The sequence below is a fragment of the Saccopteryx bilineata genome, chromosome 6, assembly GCF_036850765.1.
Source record: "Saccopteryx bilineata isolate mSacBil1 chromosome 6, mSacBil1_pri_phased_curated, whole genome shotgun sequence".
In the NCBI taxonomy this organism is placed as follows: domain Eukaryota; kingdom Metazoa; phylum Chordata; class Mammalia; order Chiroptera; family Emballonuridae; genus Saccopteryx; species Saccopteryx bilineata.
This window is the reverse complement of record NC_089495.1, coordinates 31,977,972-31,992,404: the sequence shown is the minus strand read 5'-3', so window position 1 is coordinate 31,992,404 and position 14,433 is coordinate 31,977,972. Positions and strand designations below refer to the sequence as shown.

Genomic DNA, 14,433 nt, shown 5'->3' with positions numbered 1-14,433 from the left:
TGGCGGATGTGTTTAGTCTTCTTACTATTACATGGGCATGCTGCATTTCAAACTCATTTTAATTTTAAAAGTGTCCATCTTTGCAGTTTATAAAATGAGATCATACTTGTTTGTTTAAAACTTTCGACCTTTATGTCGCATGAATTCGTGAAGATGGCAATGACTGTAGAATTTTCTTAGGTCATGACCCAATGGTAACAGAAATTGAATATGAGTTTCTAAAATAGGTTTTTTTCTTTTTATAACTATATAAAAGTAGCTGTGGTGACTAGGCTCATTCCAAGGCAAAATTTCAAAGCTATTTTTACAAAAGAAAAAAAAATATCATGTGGTCTTCATTCTCCTTTGATCCACATTATACCAACAATATCTAAATTCTTTTTTGGGTCTTAAGAACACTTAATTTTTTTTTTTAAGTGAGAGAAGTGGAGATAGTAAGACAGACTCTTGAATGTGCCCTTACCAGGATCTACCTGCAACCCCGTCTGGGGCCAGTGCTCAAGTACTGAGCTATTTTTAGTACCTGAGACCTATGCTCAGACCAACCAAGGTATCTTCAGCACCTAGGGCCATGCTCAAACCAATAAAGCCACTGGCTGAGGAAAGGGGAGAAGAAGGCAAGGGGGAGGAAAAGGGGGAGGGAAGCAGATGGTCACTTTTCCTGTGTGCCCTGACCAGGAATCGAACCTAGGATGTCCATACACCAGGCAGATGCTCTAGCCACTGAGCCACCAGCCAGGGCTGAAAACATTTAATTTTTAAGATCTATTCTATTAAGAATGTTTTTTTAAATAAAATTCCAATATATGCTATGTGCTTCTAAGCAAGTGGTAGAATTTTTCTTTGTAACTTGTGAATTTTCACTTATCAGATTTCCATTAAGATATTTGGATCTTAGTGATGAAGGATGGGAAAATCTAATACTAGGATTCTGACTGACTCTAGCACTTTGCCTCCCTCCCCCCTAGAATATGGCTTTAGGGTTAATAGTCAAGTCTTAGAAAATACCGTTCTGATAGTGCTGATGCAGCCAAAGGATACCTTTAATAGCATGGGAGAATCCCCTGCAAGTAATGTCAACCAGGTTGTTTTTTTTGCCTGCTGATTCTGATCTTTCCCAGAGTTCAACTCTCATTGCCTAACAACCATAGGTCCTTGTGTCATTAACATAGCCAGTTTAAGCCTCAGTGCATTCTCCTTTGAAATGGGGGAAAATACCATCCACATTAAAGGTGGTTGTGAGGATTAAATTTCATGTAAAATAAATGAGAAAATCTCGACATATTGTAGGCATGCAATAAATGGTAGTATCTACTTATCATAAAGAAAAACAAAACTAAAAAAAAAAAACCTTTAAAAATTAGTTCTCTATTTAAGTCAACATTTTTTTTGAAATTAAGACCAAAAACAGTTTTTTTCTATTTATCTAACAGAGAAAAATTCTAAATAAATAGAGAATGAGGTTTATAATAACTTAAAGTATAAATGCTATAATGTTCTCTCCTCCCAACAAGAAGTTTCTACAAGTATTCTACAAGTTTCTACAAGTATGCCTGAAATTTAAAGATGGGTATATGCAATATTTCATAAATAAAAATCAATGTATTATTATCATTTTAAAAACCTTCAGAATAAATTTAGTATCTAGATTGACAGTGTAAGGATACATATTTTCTTCTACATACATAGAAATTACATTGGTAATTGTGTTATTATATACACTGATTGTTTCGAACTTAAAAGGTATATAGATTCAGCTTTATTTTAATTTGATGGATAAAGTGATGTGGGAGCGGAGAGAGAAAGAGAGAGAGAGAATGAGATTGGAGTATGTAATTATGAAAGAAGGTAAGACTGTGTTTCTTTCTGTCTTATAGCCTGAAGAATAAGTAGTGAAAACATCAATCAAGAGATGAAAAAAAAAAGTCGGGATTTCTCTGCCGTGGAGAACTGCTTGTCAACCACCAGAGCAGGATTTTTTCTTGAACAATGAACATTTCTTACGAGGATTCGCAGATTAACATATGACTAATCTTAGTTTTGGAGAGTAAATGAGTTTTCCTTTTTTGTTTTTTAATTTTCTGGTAAGTTATGATGTTTGGATGGATTTTTAAATTCTTTCCTGGTAATATATTTAGCATATGTTTTAAATTATAACCTTACAGCAAACAGTGGATGCATTGTTTAAACTTAAAGACAGCAGAAAAATTAAATCTCCAGTTTATTCTAGATTTCTTTCACATATAAAGTTATTCTATTAAATCCTTGATGTTTGAGATGTAAACCACCTCTATCAAAAAATAAACATTATTTTTTCATCATGTTGAACGTGACTGTAGCAACATGCACCAACCAGAAACAATCTCTATTAGTAGAAGATCAACAATAGACACAAATATTGGTCCTTCTCATTTCACCTCCAAACGTGTGCAACAGATTTGCCTCCTAAACAACGGGAATGAAGAGGGTAAATGAAAGAAGAATCCTCATTTCTATTTTCTGATCATTCAAAGAACAGTTTCTCAAGGTTAGGCCAAGTCCTCTCTGCAAGCTGCCAAAATAATAACTTAGGAAAAGAATTAGTTTTCCTGCATGATGATCCTCTTAGGCAAAAAATGTCTTCACAGCAGTTGACCTTGATGAAATGTTTTCCCAAATTCATCCAAAAGAAGAATTACAAATCCCAAAATGAGAGAGAAATAAATGAATATTTCTTATGAAGTTGGCTCGACTTGTGGGCTTTAATATGGAGCACTGATGATTTGGAAAAAAATGAGTAAACTCTGAAGAATGACAGCCTTGGGTTTGATGATGTCCCCTATTCCTCTGTTTCTCGCTGAAGTCCTCTTGCTGATGGAGAACATCTCAGAGTGTAAATCATGAAGCTCTTTCCCTAGATTGAATTCTTCTCCATCGGGACTGGATTTGGTGTCCTGCAGGCTGGCTGCACAGCTGGGCATTCAGCTTCTATACATGATGCTTCTCAGTGCTCTGGCTGGGGTCGCCCTTTGTACATTGTGACCACAGGCAATTGATCTTTTGGTGTCAGGTTTTCCTGGTTGCCTATTGTTTTCCCATGAAGAACTGAGGTGGATACAACTCAGTGAGCAATAAATGAAATGACTTAGAAATGCACAGTGTTGTTACTAAGGTGTTTGAAATTTGGCACGATTCCTCGGAGGAGAGCCCACTCAGGAGGGACAAGGGGGCCAGTTTCCACGCCTGAGAAAGAAGCAGCCACCCCAGCCCCAGCTGTCCCATTGGAAGGAGGAGGGTTTGACAGGAAGCAACTTTTTCTGCTCTTTTAGAAAGCACACAACAGAGCTACAAGCCTCCGATGATGACTTTAGTTCCATGTGTAAAATAAGGCTTTATTTGTCCATTCTGCTGTAAAATAAGCACTGTCCAAGTAAAAACAACAACAAAAAATCTGTTTCTCTTTGTGTTTAGTGAGTGAGCTCATGCACTCAGGTGTTTCTGGTTTTGTTTTTTAATAACCTGAGATCGTGCCGATGAGCCTAGGAACACACATCTCTTTTGCTTTACAGAGGCTCTGCCAACCTTGATAGATAATCCTCCAGATATAATAATCTGATCATCTCAGAATTCTTCATCTAAGTGCCATTGTTTCTTGGCAACCTGTTAAGTGAAAGTGAATACCCTGCCAAGACTTTGTTTGTTTTCAAACCTCTTTACTTAATTTTTCAGAGCTGATAAGGGAAATTATCGTTCTGATGAACCATGGAGGTGACATATTCAGCTTTAAGCAAGAAGAGCCTATGAATATTATATTTTGTGAAGTCTTAAATGGAAACATCCCTGCTTAGAAAGCTAGCTGTTTGTGCTTGTTATTTTGTTTGTTTGTGTTTGATTTGGGGGGGGGGGAGGTATGGTTATATTTGTTTAATTAGGTCACGTCTTACATTCCAGTTTTATTATGAACAAATGGGAGTGAGATGGAAGGCAAATATTTTCAGAGTCAAATTAATTCTGGCAGAGAGGAAGAGATGCTTGCAGACCTGACTTGTGTGAAACTGCTTTGACAGGGCCATGTGACTACAGCAGAGGTTTCAGGAGAGATGAGGACAAGTCCAGGGATTGCTTGTAAAACCTCAATTCAGGAGAGTGAGGGGAAAACCCTATCGGTTTGAAGGACTGAGACATCCAAATTATCAATGTTTAAAGTATAGTAATTTCACAGTTCCTGAGTACTTATCAGAATGTCAACTAAACTAAACAACTACTGCCCATTCAAAGTTTTGTTCCAATGAAGGAGAAATGATTCCAAATTAACATAATAGGCAAGCCTAATGGCATCTTTACATTAGAATAAAAATTTTGCATTTAAAGGAATACTTGTTAAGTGGTTGAAATAGTCAATGCTTTTCATAGACATAAAATGCTCCTATAGTCCTGGTCATGAAATTCACGTATTTTCCAAAGAGTTTTTCTTCTTTAAGTAAAAGGTGAGCTTCAGGCTAACACTCGTCTCAGTGGCCACAAACGCCAGAGTTATGAAACTCAAATTAATGAGCTTTCATTATATATAGTCTTCACAGCCAAGTGCACTAATAAATATGTTCATAAAGCAATCAGCTAAGTGGAGAGGACTACAGTGATCCCTCTTGCTGATAAAAGTGGTAATAAAACTCTCATCTGCAATTGCTTGACTACAAAGACCAATAGGGATTTTCATCTGCCTCTTCGATGGCACATAAACATAAATTGGAACTGTGAAAGTCTGTATGCCTTTCCATTGAAGTGAGTTTATTAGACCAATCAGACCAAGAGAAGAAAATATGAAATAGATGAAAAACACTAATACTCCCATGAGGAAACATGATTCTCAGAAGTTGGGGAAATGGATAGATACACCTCTTTCAGAGCTGGTGTTTAAGTGGGGTATTTCCAGCAGGTCACTGTTAGCCCAGCATATTAGTATTCTAATAAGAAAATAGCCTTTCTCAATGTCAGATAATAAAATAATTACCCTCTCTGTATTCCACTCAAGCAAAATATTCATCACGTTTCACCAGCTTGTACACAGTATTGATTATTGTTTTTTTGTGGCCAGAATGAGAAGAGTATGATCAACACAGTATTGTGGGAACAGATCTTTTCTTTTGTTGCTTCTTACCTAATATATTCATGTTAAAGTCATGCTAAACTACCTCATAGGTTTGTGGTGTGGATGAGCTAATTAGCAAATGTCAAGTGCTTAAAAATATGTCTCTATATAAATGTTGCTTTTGTTTTTCTAGTTGAAGATATGCATGTCAAATTAACCATCTGGATATTTCATTAGAATATCCATGTTGATAAATTTGGCTTTAAGTTTAATATGCAAATATTTTAATGTGAAATGAAATCCTGAACATCCCAGCGTAAATTGAGAGCATCAAACTCAAGTCTGGCAAGTGTAGCACCCAAGGAAAGGAAAAGCAGCTAGAGACAAAACCAAAATGTTTTCTTAAGCAGGTTTTAAAGCAGGCATGTTCAAAGGTGCACGTGTAGAGGGTCAACACTGGTTTTAAAGAATGTATTAAGTAATTTTGTATCAGAATAGTTAAAATGCCAAACATTGGCAGTGATTTATATTTAAAAATCTGTTAGAGTGAGTTTAAGGCCATGACTATGATCATGTAACCTTTAATTCCTTCATATGTTTAGCAAAAGGTAGAGGGGAGTGTTGTAGCCATTTCATACATATCTGAGTACCTTCAAGAGAGGTTGTACTGATGAACATCTGCTTTGATTTGTGTCTTCCTAGAACAATGTCAGACATTGTTTTTTGTTTGTTTGTTTTTTTAAAGATATAGCTTAAAGAGAAAGGAATTAATATTTAACAGCTCTTGGCGTATGAAGGCTCTATGGCAACTAGCTAAAAACTAATTTTACTGCTGGCTCTTCTTCTCTGCCATTTCTTCCCGTCTGATTAACTACTCCTTAGTCACTATTCTGAGCTGCAGTTTTATTTGCTAATTTCAAATACCTCAACTTAATTAGCAATTTCTTCTGACCTTTAAAATCCACATTCCATTATCTTTAAATTATATGAGTGAAGGGGAAAAAAAATCTAATTTTACCTGTCCCTTTATCTCCAACTATCATTTACAGGTTGCAATCCAACTGTTGTCATCTGCCAAACTTTCACCTTAACTGTGATTATTTGTAATCCAGGCTCAAGGTCCCTCATTCCATAAGGTGGTCACTAGGATCAGAAAGTTTGAAGTAATGTACAGTGTCGGACATTTAACTGCTAAATTTGTGCAAAGAAATTGAAATCGCTGTACACAATATTGACTCCCTCTCTTTCATACTTGCTATTTTGAGCATGCTCAGCACATTTTTCACTTGAACTGTTGCTCTTCAAATGACTAGAGGTTTTGACTGTAAGACCACAAACGATGAGCAAGACAAGATTTCCTTGTGGTGATCAACGTGGTGACCATATGTTCTACTTTGAAATCAATTTCTTATTGTATATGCTCATATTTCCTGACATTGTCTTTATCGATGGCAGGGTGTTACTCAGTGTGCACAATAACATTAGTGCTAAGGATTTTGTTACTGAGAGTCCAAAGAGTTGCCATATGAGGTTAACCCCATGTCCTATGAGTCTGCTGCTCTGCAGTAGTCTCCAAGAAACTCAGAATGGGAGGATCTGATTAGCCTCCCTGATATTAGTTCCAAGGAAATATTCATGTTGCATATGTGTAAGCCAGATAGTAGGGATGTTTTTCTATTTTGCAAAAAAAATATAATCTCTTTGGTTAAGTTGGAGAATAATGGAATGAAAGGGAGTCATCTTGGAAAGAAGGTAATCGACAGCAACTCCTCTAGACAGAGCTGTCAGCACATCCGGGCGAGCACACCCTGCAAAGAAAAGGCAACCCTGACCCCTAGACATCACAGTTGGCTTTAGAAGCATTCATAACTGGTTTAAGTCTTCCCTCCTTTCTTCTCCTGAATTAATTCTTCTTGTCACTTGTTAGATTTACTTTGTAGCTTTCGTGATGATAGGTTCTGAGGACCATATATTCAGAACGTTCAAGTCCTCCTTTTCCACCACTCTTTTTTGCTTAACTGGCGCATGCTACTATTGAAAAGTTATTAGTAACACGAAATACAGTCCGTATGTGAAGAATATGTACCATTTCGAAGACATATTTTATTAAACTTCCAAGTTTCTACTTTTGACTAGAAATTTTTTTTATAGCTGCTGTCGTCATTATCTTCTTTTTACCACTTAATTTAAGGCTGATTACAAGCCCATCTCCTACCTCTTTATACGAGCTACCACCTCTCAGTGTCCTTTAAGAGTGGAGAGTTTAATTGTGATCAAAGCTAATCATGTATCTTTCGCAAGCTACCCATGAGGGTATGTAACAAAGTGAGTATGCCACCTGGGTGACTGCATCAGCCATTGGTTTTTTTGATAATGTGGAGGTATAAATAAAATAAATAGTTGAGCTTTTTCTTTAGTCACTCACTGGCTCAGAAACTTCCCATCTTCTCAGATGAATGGTGAGCCTCTCTCTGCGTGGATGTGGGCACAGTCTTTATACATTTTTGTATAATAATATTGATACATGTTATGGTTACTGTTGGGCCTTATATATACAGATATTGAATGTAAGACAGAGTACGGTTTCTACTTTTAAGATATGTCTGAGATTATCTAATTTATGCCTGGGAGTTGCAGAGAACAGACCATTTTTCTTTGTAACTACATTTGTTAGCCAAAGTGTTTCTGAGAATAAAGATGGGTATTGCTGAGAGGAAAAAACCCAAACCCATTTATCATTTTTTTTGAAAATTCTGGTCATCCAGTTTATAACAAACACTGTAAAGGGTTTGTATGTGTTTATCATATATGCATATATTAATTTGGTAATTATGGCCTAAATACAAAAGTTCCGGATGAAAGGAATGCTATAGGGGAAGTGGTAAGAGGTGTCTAAAAAATCCTGGGTCTCGAATATGGTTCTGTCATTTATTTGCTCTATGTTCTTGAGCAAGTCATGTATGTTTTTGAGCTTCAGTTTCTCGATGTTGAAAGTGGGCTAATGATACTTTCCTCATAAAATTGTAAAAATTAAATAAATTAACTTTATGTGTTTTTTATTCTCCCCTCTTTTCTATGATCCAACTAGTTAATAATTGTTCAATGTAAAATAGAAGCATTCAATGTGAGAACAAGAGGAAAGTTTAAGGCGATCTTACCTGTCTTTCTCCCTTTGGTCATTCTCATTTTTAAAACTACATGATGAGATAGAACCTTACCTGGGAGAGAGTCATTGCTAGCATAACTTCCCAGCGAAGCAGAGCGCACAGGGCTCCAGCCGCTGTCAGGATGATTTCCCAGCAACCCCTGTCTCAGTCCCCGTCTCAGTCACACTTCTGCTGCACTCTCCCTCTGCACTCCAGGCTCAAGCATCTCTGCCAGTCCCTCCCGGCCCCGCCCCACCTCCAGGCCTCTCTGACCCAGTTGCTCAGTCAGCTTGGTGAGCTTTTGCTCAGTACAAGGACCCACACTTACAGCTAGCGAGGAGACCGTGAGATAGATTTTGCTCTAACACAGTAGGATATAACATGGGGCCCTTCAACATATAATTCCAACAGGCAATGCAGAGGTCAGAATATGTTTTTATCTAGTATTTGTGGTCGTAGTGTCCATACGTGTATGCATGTACATATGAATCTATGACAATATGACCTATTCATTCCTACATTTTGTTTCTATTTTTTATATACAGGAGAATAGCACAGATGTGGATTATTTCCCTTTGCTACTTTGTTTCATGATAGGAGCCATTTAACTGCAAAAATGAAGCTGGATTTATGACTGCCAGTCTGTTTGAGTGGTAATAAATGTCAGACAGACATTGCTGAATCATAAAGATTGTGAATTTGAGCTGAATTTGCTACTTAAATCAGTTTACTATATATGAACCCCCTACTCCAGAAAGTCAGGTGACTACAAATGGGCATGAAGACCAAAGACCCAAATCTCTAAACATGATTGTCCCTTGGCACCCTCAAGATCTCTTCATCGTTAGCTGATTAGAATTCACTATCTGTTTGCTCAGAAGTCCATCTTATGATTCAAGTTCTCCTCATCATGGTGCTAGGGAAACAGACAACATGTTGGTGCAAAGCTAAAGCCTTATCCCTGGGGTTGGACGAGGGAAGTCCTGTGGGGTTGGACCTAGCTTACTTCTGCCCAGTCCTGTTAAGGAGCACCAGGGATTTAGGAGTCCCACCAGTAGGCTGTAGTCGTTCTGTATAACCCTCAATGTGCCCTCATTGCTGACTGCTCTACCCAGAACCCAGCTCCATGGTCCCCATTCCTGGAGCCCAGTCCCTAGATAGAGGCCGTGTTATGTCACCAGCACTCTCAGTCTTGATGGCGCATACTACTGACTCTACACTCGAAAGATGTGTCCTGTTCTCCTGGTTAGCTCCCTGCAGCAGCCGTTCTTAGTTCGCACCCCTCTTCTTCACCGTCAGTGGATGGGGCCTGGAGAGCTCTGAAGAGTGGGGGGCAGGAGGAGATGTGTGTTTATATGGTCTGTACACACTTTAAAATATATCATATATAGTTTCACTGGTTCAGTTATCTGAAGAACTTAAAGAAATAATTGTGAATTTCATTTGAAAGTGTATGAATTAGGAGGCCAGAAGAACAGAGTTAAAATTTAGGAGGATGGAATTTTAGCTGTGCTCTGCCAGGAGAGAGATTTGGGTTTTTATAAAGCAAGGTACTGTTCACTCTCTGGGCCCAGCTCTCAGAGGGGTGGGCACGGACTGTCTGGTTCTAGTTACTTTATAAAATAAGAAGGCAATGGTGTAGTAAAGAAAGCGACTAAGCATTTTTACTCTTGTGCACTAGAATGAAGTTAATGCCTCTTATTTCAGTTTCCAGGAATGCGAATTAAAGCAACTCAGAAAAATTAAGATGACCAGGTCACATGAGGGTAACAATGATGTCATCTGCATCGTTAAATAGTGTTTGCAATTACCTTGTCCGGACTGTTACACTATCATAACTCCCAGAGATGTCCACGGGGTTTCTGGATTCTACCTGACACCCTTAGCACTGCCGTCCCCATTCCCTCTCATAGGATATGGCTCTGACTCATTATTCTTCCTTTTCGTGAATGCACAATTGTCCAGTATGCCCCTGGTTTCAGCTTTCAGTGAGAAAGCCACTTTAATTTCATAACCAAATATATCAAACAGTTTTAACAATTACAACAACTGGAGAGAGAACATTAAATCCAAGATCAAATCAGCATGCAGTTCAAGGGCAGCAGAAGGAAAAGCCCCCTTCCAGCCATCGTGACAGTGACCTGTTCTCTGCTGTCTGAGTGCCATCAGGAAGGCAGATCTGTAGCCGCTGTCCACTGTTTCCAAGAGTCATCCATTACTGCCTGCCGCAACCCCACCGGAATGTTCTCTAACTACTCCCCGGCTGGAGTCAGAAAAAAACAGCCCACACCAGAGAGCACTTGGAGAGGAAATGAAGCAGTATTTGTTAGCCTGGTGGTAGGCATGCTAGAAAGTGCCCGTACGGGAAACAGCAGAGACAGAGATGGTCAGTTATCACCTCACGAGCTGCGGTGAGGGTAGAGCAGGGGAGCTAGAGCCTGCCACCCCCTTGGGCTTTTCATCTGGCTCCTTCCAATCAATCTCAGTCAGGTCAGACTGACTTCTGAGAGATGCAAAATCACTGTCTGCTGTTGTGGTGAATGTCCCCTTGGTGCTGGAGGGGACAAAGGGAATAATGGGAATGAGGCTTCGGAACACAGCATACAGGAGACAAAAATTGCTCTAGTAATAACACCTGTACCACGTTGCCTGGATGCTCTCAGCAGGGAAAAGAAAAAGAAAAACAAAAAAACTCTCTCAGATAATAATGGTTGTTAGGATGGAGAATGTAAATAACAGAGAGTTTAAATCGAATATTTGACAACACTAAAATCCTGTGAGCATGCATTGAATTTTCATTTTTAAAAAAAGAGCTGTATTTTAATAGAAGGCCTGCAAAAGCTTCAAACAATAAATCCCTTGTACCGCTTAGTAGGGGAAATATTTTCTCCGCTCCTCAGTTAGAAATAATAGGTGTTGTCTCCTATGTGGGGGAGAAAAAGTCTGTTGGAAGAGGATGTTTTAGGTGATTACTTAAGCCAATTTGCTGCTAAAAAGACAAGATTGGCAAACTGCCCATTATCGCATCGCCATATCAAATGATAATAATGTTGCCTAAGAATACTAATAATATAATAAACACTATATTAGTTTCTGCTTCCTGGGCAGGAAGGAGGAGGGGAAGACTGGCTTTTGCAGAATAGCTACACAAGGGTTCTATTATTGGGGTACAAGGAGGAAAAGAAGGGGTCGAGGGAGCAAAGTTCAGGTAAGATCAGCTTCATGAAAGAAGACAGTATGAGTTTTCAGAAATTTCTTTAGCAATTTTATACTAGTCTAAAGAGGACAAACTGATAACTGAACTTGATCAGTGTCACCTAAACTGGGGACAAGCCAATAAATTGCTCAGTGCCTATGGGCCTTCTTCCAAGTTACCTCCTGACCCCAAGGTCTATAGAAAGCTCAGAGTCTATTTTTAGCTCTGCTACTCTGAGAATCCAGAGGAAGCCTTCTGAGTGCTCCGCTGTTCCTGCCTGTACAATGTATTGGTATGAGAGCACCCATAAGGTCGCTGCTCTGGTCAGTACATTCCAGCCACACTGCTGACTGGCCCCTCAGAACACCTTTGCAAAGCAGACAGCGGGATAGCTCACTTTGCCTGAACCTAACTTTCTGTTGCAAATGTCCACCTTCTCAGCACAAGCCCTTTCAGAAAAAGAGATGCCGAGATATCCTCAGGTCACCGTTGCTGGCCTGTGGTGGAAACCTGCAGTGGACACCTGCAGTCAGCTTTGCCATGGCAGGATGAGAGTCATCAACCCTCAGGTGCCCTCCCAAGTGAGGCGCCCAGGGTCCTCCGCGTTGTGTCTCAGCAGCAACGTGGAAACAGCAGAGTCTGGGCAGAGATGGAAGAGATTGACCGATCGATAACAAGGGCTTGCTCCAGTAAGAACTGCTATAGTGCAATTTCCAGAAGACGTTGCAAAGATAAGTGTCATTAGGAAAAATGTTTCTATTCAGTGGTAAGACATGGTCTGAATGTGGCTATGTGGAAAGGACTACACGACAGGTGAAACATCTCCAGGGAGGGGTTGGAAAGAGAGGGACTGGGAGCCAGCCACCTAGGTGAAAACGCACGAAGAGCTGGTCCACATGGTGGGCCAGCTGTCTGGGGGTAGCCTGATTTCTTGGCTGGTGTGTGAGGGAGGACACCAAAAAGGAGACCCAGTTTGGGTCACTCTGGAGCAGACAGCAGAGAGTAGGTGACTGAGCAGGAGCCGAGCAAGGCTGAGAGCCGAGACTGGACACAGAGAAGGAGACGATGGTAGGAAAGAAGGCAGAAGTATGAAGCCCAGAACCTCACGGGAACTCTAAGATGCAGCTCCAGCCAGATAAAGCAAGCCACCCCACAAGCTGGGGCTCCAAGAGTAGAACCAAACATCCACAAAAATCTACCACCTGGTTGGACAAGCAGCTGCAACTTTACTTCCGATTTCTCTACATGTTTCTGAAGAGTTTTCTTGCTGGAACTCAGAAGGCCTTTACCCTCAACAGCGTGTGACAGGGTAAATGGCAGATGTCTGCTCCAGTCCATATTGGCAGGGTGATCCGCTTAGCTAAAGGGCTATTGTGCAATAGTCAAGACACCGAGACAGTGATTTTCCCCTTTTTCACCTCATGGCACACGTAAATTAATTACTAAAATTCTGCAGCACACCAATATATATATATATTGCCAATCTTACAAAAAAAAAGTAGATACAATTTTGTTTCATTCACACTGGACAGCTACTGTTGTGTTGGCTGTTGTCATTTTTTATTTGAAAATCTAAGGAAAAAGAGGTCAATGCCTCTGATTAAATAGTCAGGTAGTGCATGTTTAAAAAATTCTTGGGGCACCCAGGCTGAAAATCCCTGTGCTGGGACGACACAAGCACTGCAGGGTCTGCCTCAGTGGACACAAAATCGTTGCTAAACAGTGTCTTAGCAAGGGATTGCCTTGGGGCAGGTGGGTGATGGCTACCTACAGGTATTAACTTGGAAGCAACGCTGAGGTTAACATACAAAAGATAGGTCTATTTTGTGGGTAACATTCTGTGCAATTGTAGGTCTTTTTTCAATGTATTTCAGAAGCTAAAAATACAGTATAGAAACATACTCACAGATTAGGAAGAAAGTTGTGTTTGACTGTCACAAACAAATTTCTAATTAGAAATGCATTTGCTAATTACATAATTGGTATTTGAATTACATACACAGAAACATGTAACTGCTTATTGTACTAAGGGGTCAATAGAACCATGCTAGAGTCCTGTGAAGCTCTCAAAAACAAAAATGAAAGGTTTTTTATTTGATTGGAGACCAATATGTTCTGCTGTTCAAAAAAAAAAATAGTAATAACTTGTCATGTTAATTTTCTCTGGTAGTTTGTGAAATGTTCCAAGCCAGTTAGACATCAATATGAGTCAACAATGCCCTAAAAATCTTAAGATTTTTTTTGAATATCAGAAACAATGAGTTAGCTCTTCACACATTTGCAGAGAGCTACAGATCATCCCTGTGCTTTCCAGTGACGAAGACTGTTAAAAACAGTAACTTTGGCAAAAGAAAATTAGATAGACCTCATTAATCCTTCTCTAAAAGCAGCTAATGTGATTTCTATGCGAGGCTGAAGGCGGAAAACTGGTTATGTACATGTATTTGTTGTTGAAGTGATTGTTGTCTGGGAAACATGAAGGCCATCAAATGTGGAATACAGTGGGTAGATGGTGAGAAGTAATTAACAAAGCCATCACAAACATGTGCTCACTGAATTTGATCAGAGTCCTTTAAAAAGAAATCAAAGAGAAAGGGAGGCTTGTTGGCAGACCTGCCCTCACCTGCATGCTCTAGCACAGTGGTCCCCAATCCCTGGGCTGCGGACCGGTACCGGTCTGTGGGCCATTTGGTGCCAGTCTGCAGAGAAAGAATAAATAACTTACATTATTTCTGTTTTATTTATATTTCAGTCTGAACAATGTTTTATTTTTAAAAAAATGACCAGATCCCTTCTGTTACATTTGTCTAAGACTCACTCTTGATGCTTGTCTTGGTCACGTGATACATTTATCCGTCCCACCCTAAAGGCCAGTCCATGAAAATATTTTCTGACATTATACCGGTCCGTGGCCCAAAAAAGGTTGGGGACCACTGCTCTAGCATCCTCCTCCAATACCAGGTGCTTGTGACAACCTTCCTCCCCTCCAGCTGTAGAGTTCTTAGAGTGGACCACTCCACAAC

At 39.6% G+C, this 14,433-nt stretch overlaps 1 protein-coding gene across 2 annotated transcripts in view; it reads left to right on the top strand.

Annotated features, from left to right (window-relative positions):
• Nucleotides 1-8,060, top strand: part of ZMAT4 (zinc finger matrin-type 4) — a 361,668-nt gene extending 353,608 nt beyond the window's left edge. For both annotated transcript variants that reach the window (XM_066236449.1, XM_066236448.1), the window contains one exon: nt 1,878-8,060. In XM_066236449.1, coding sequence (XP_066092546.1) covers nt 1,878-1,893 — 16 coding nt within the window. In that variant the 3' untranslated portion in view covers nt 1,894-8,060. The remainder of the gene's footprint in view (nt 1-1,877) is intronic.
• Nucleotides 8,061-14,433: the final 6,373 nt, after the last annotated feature.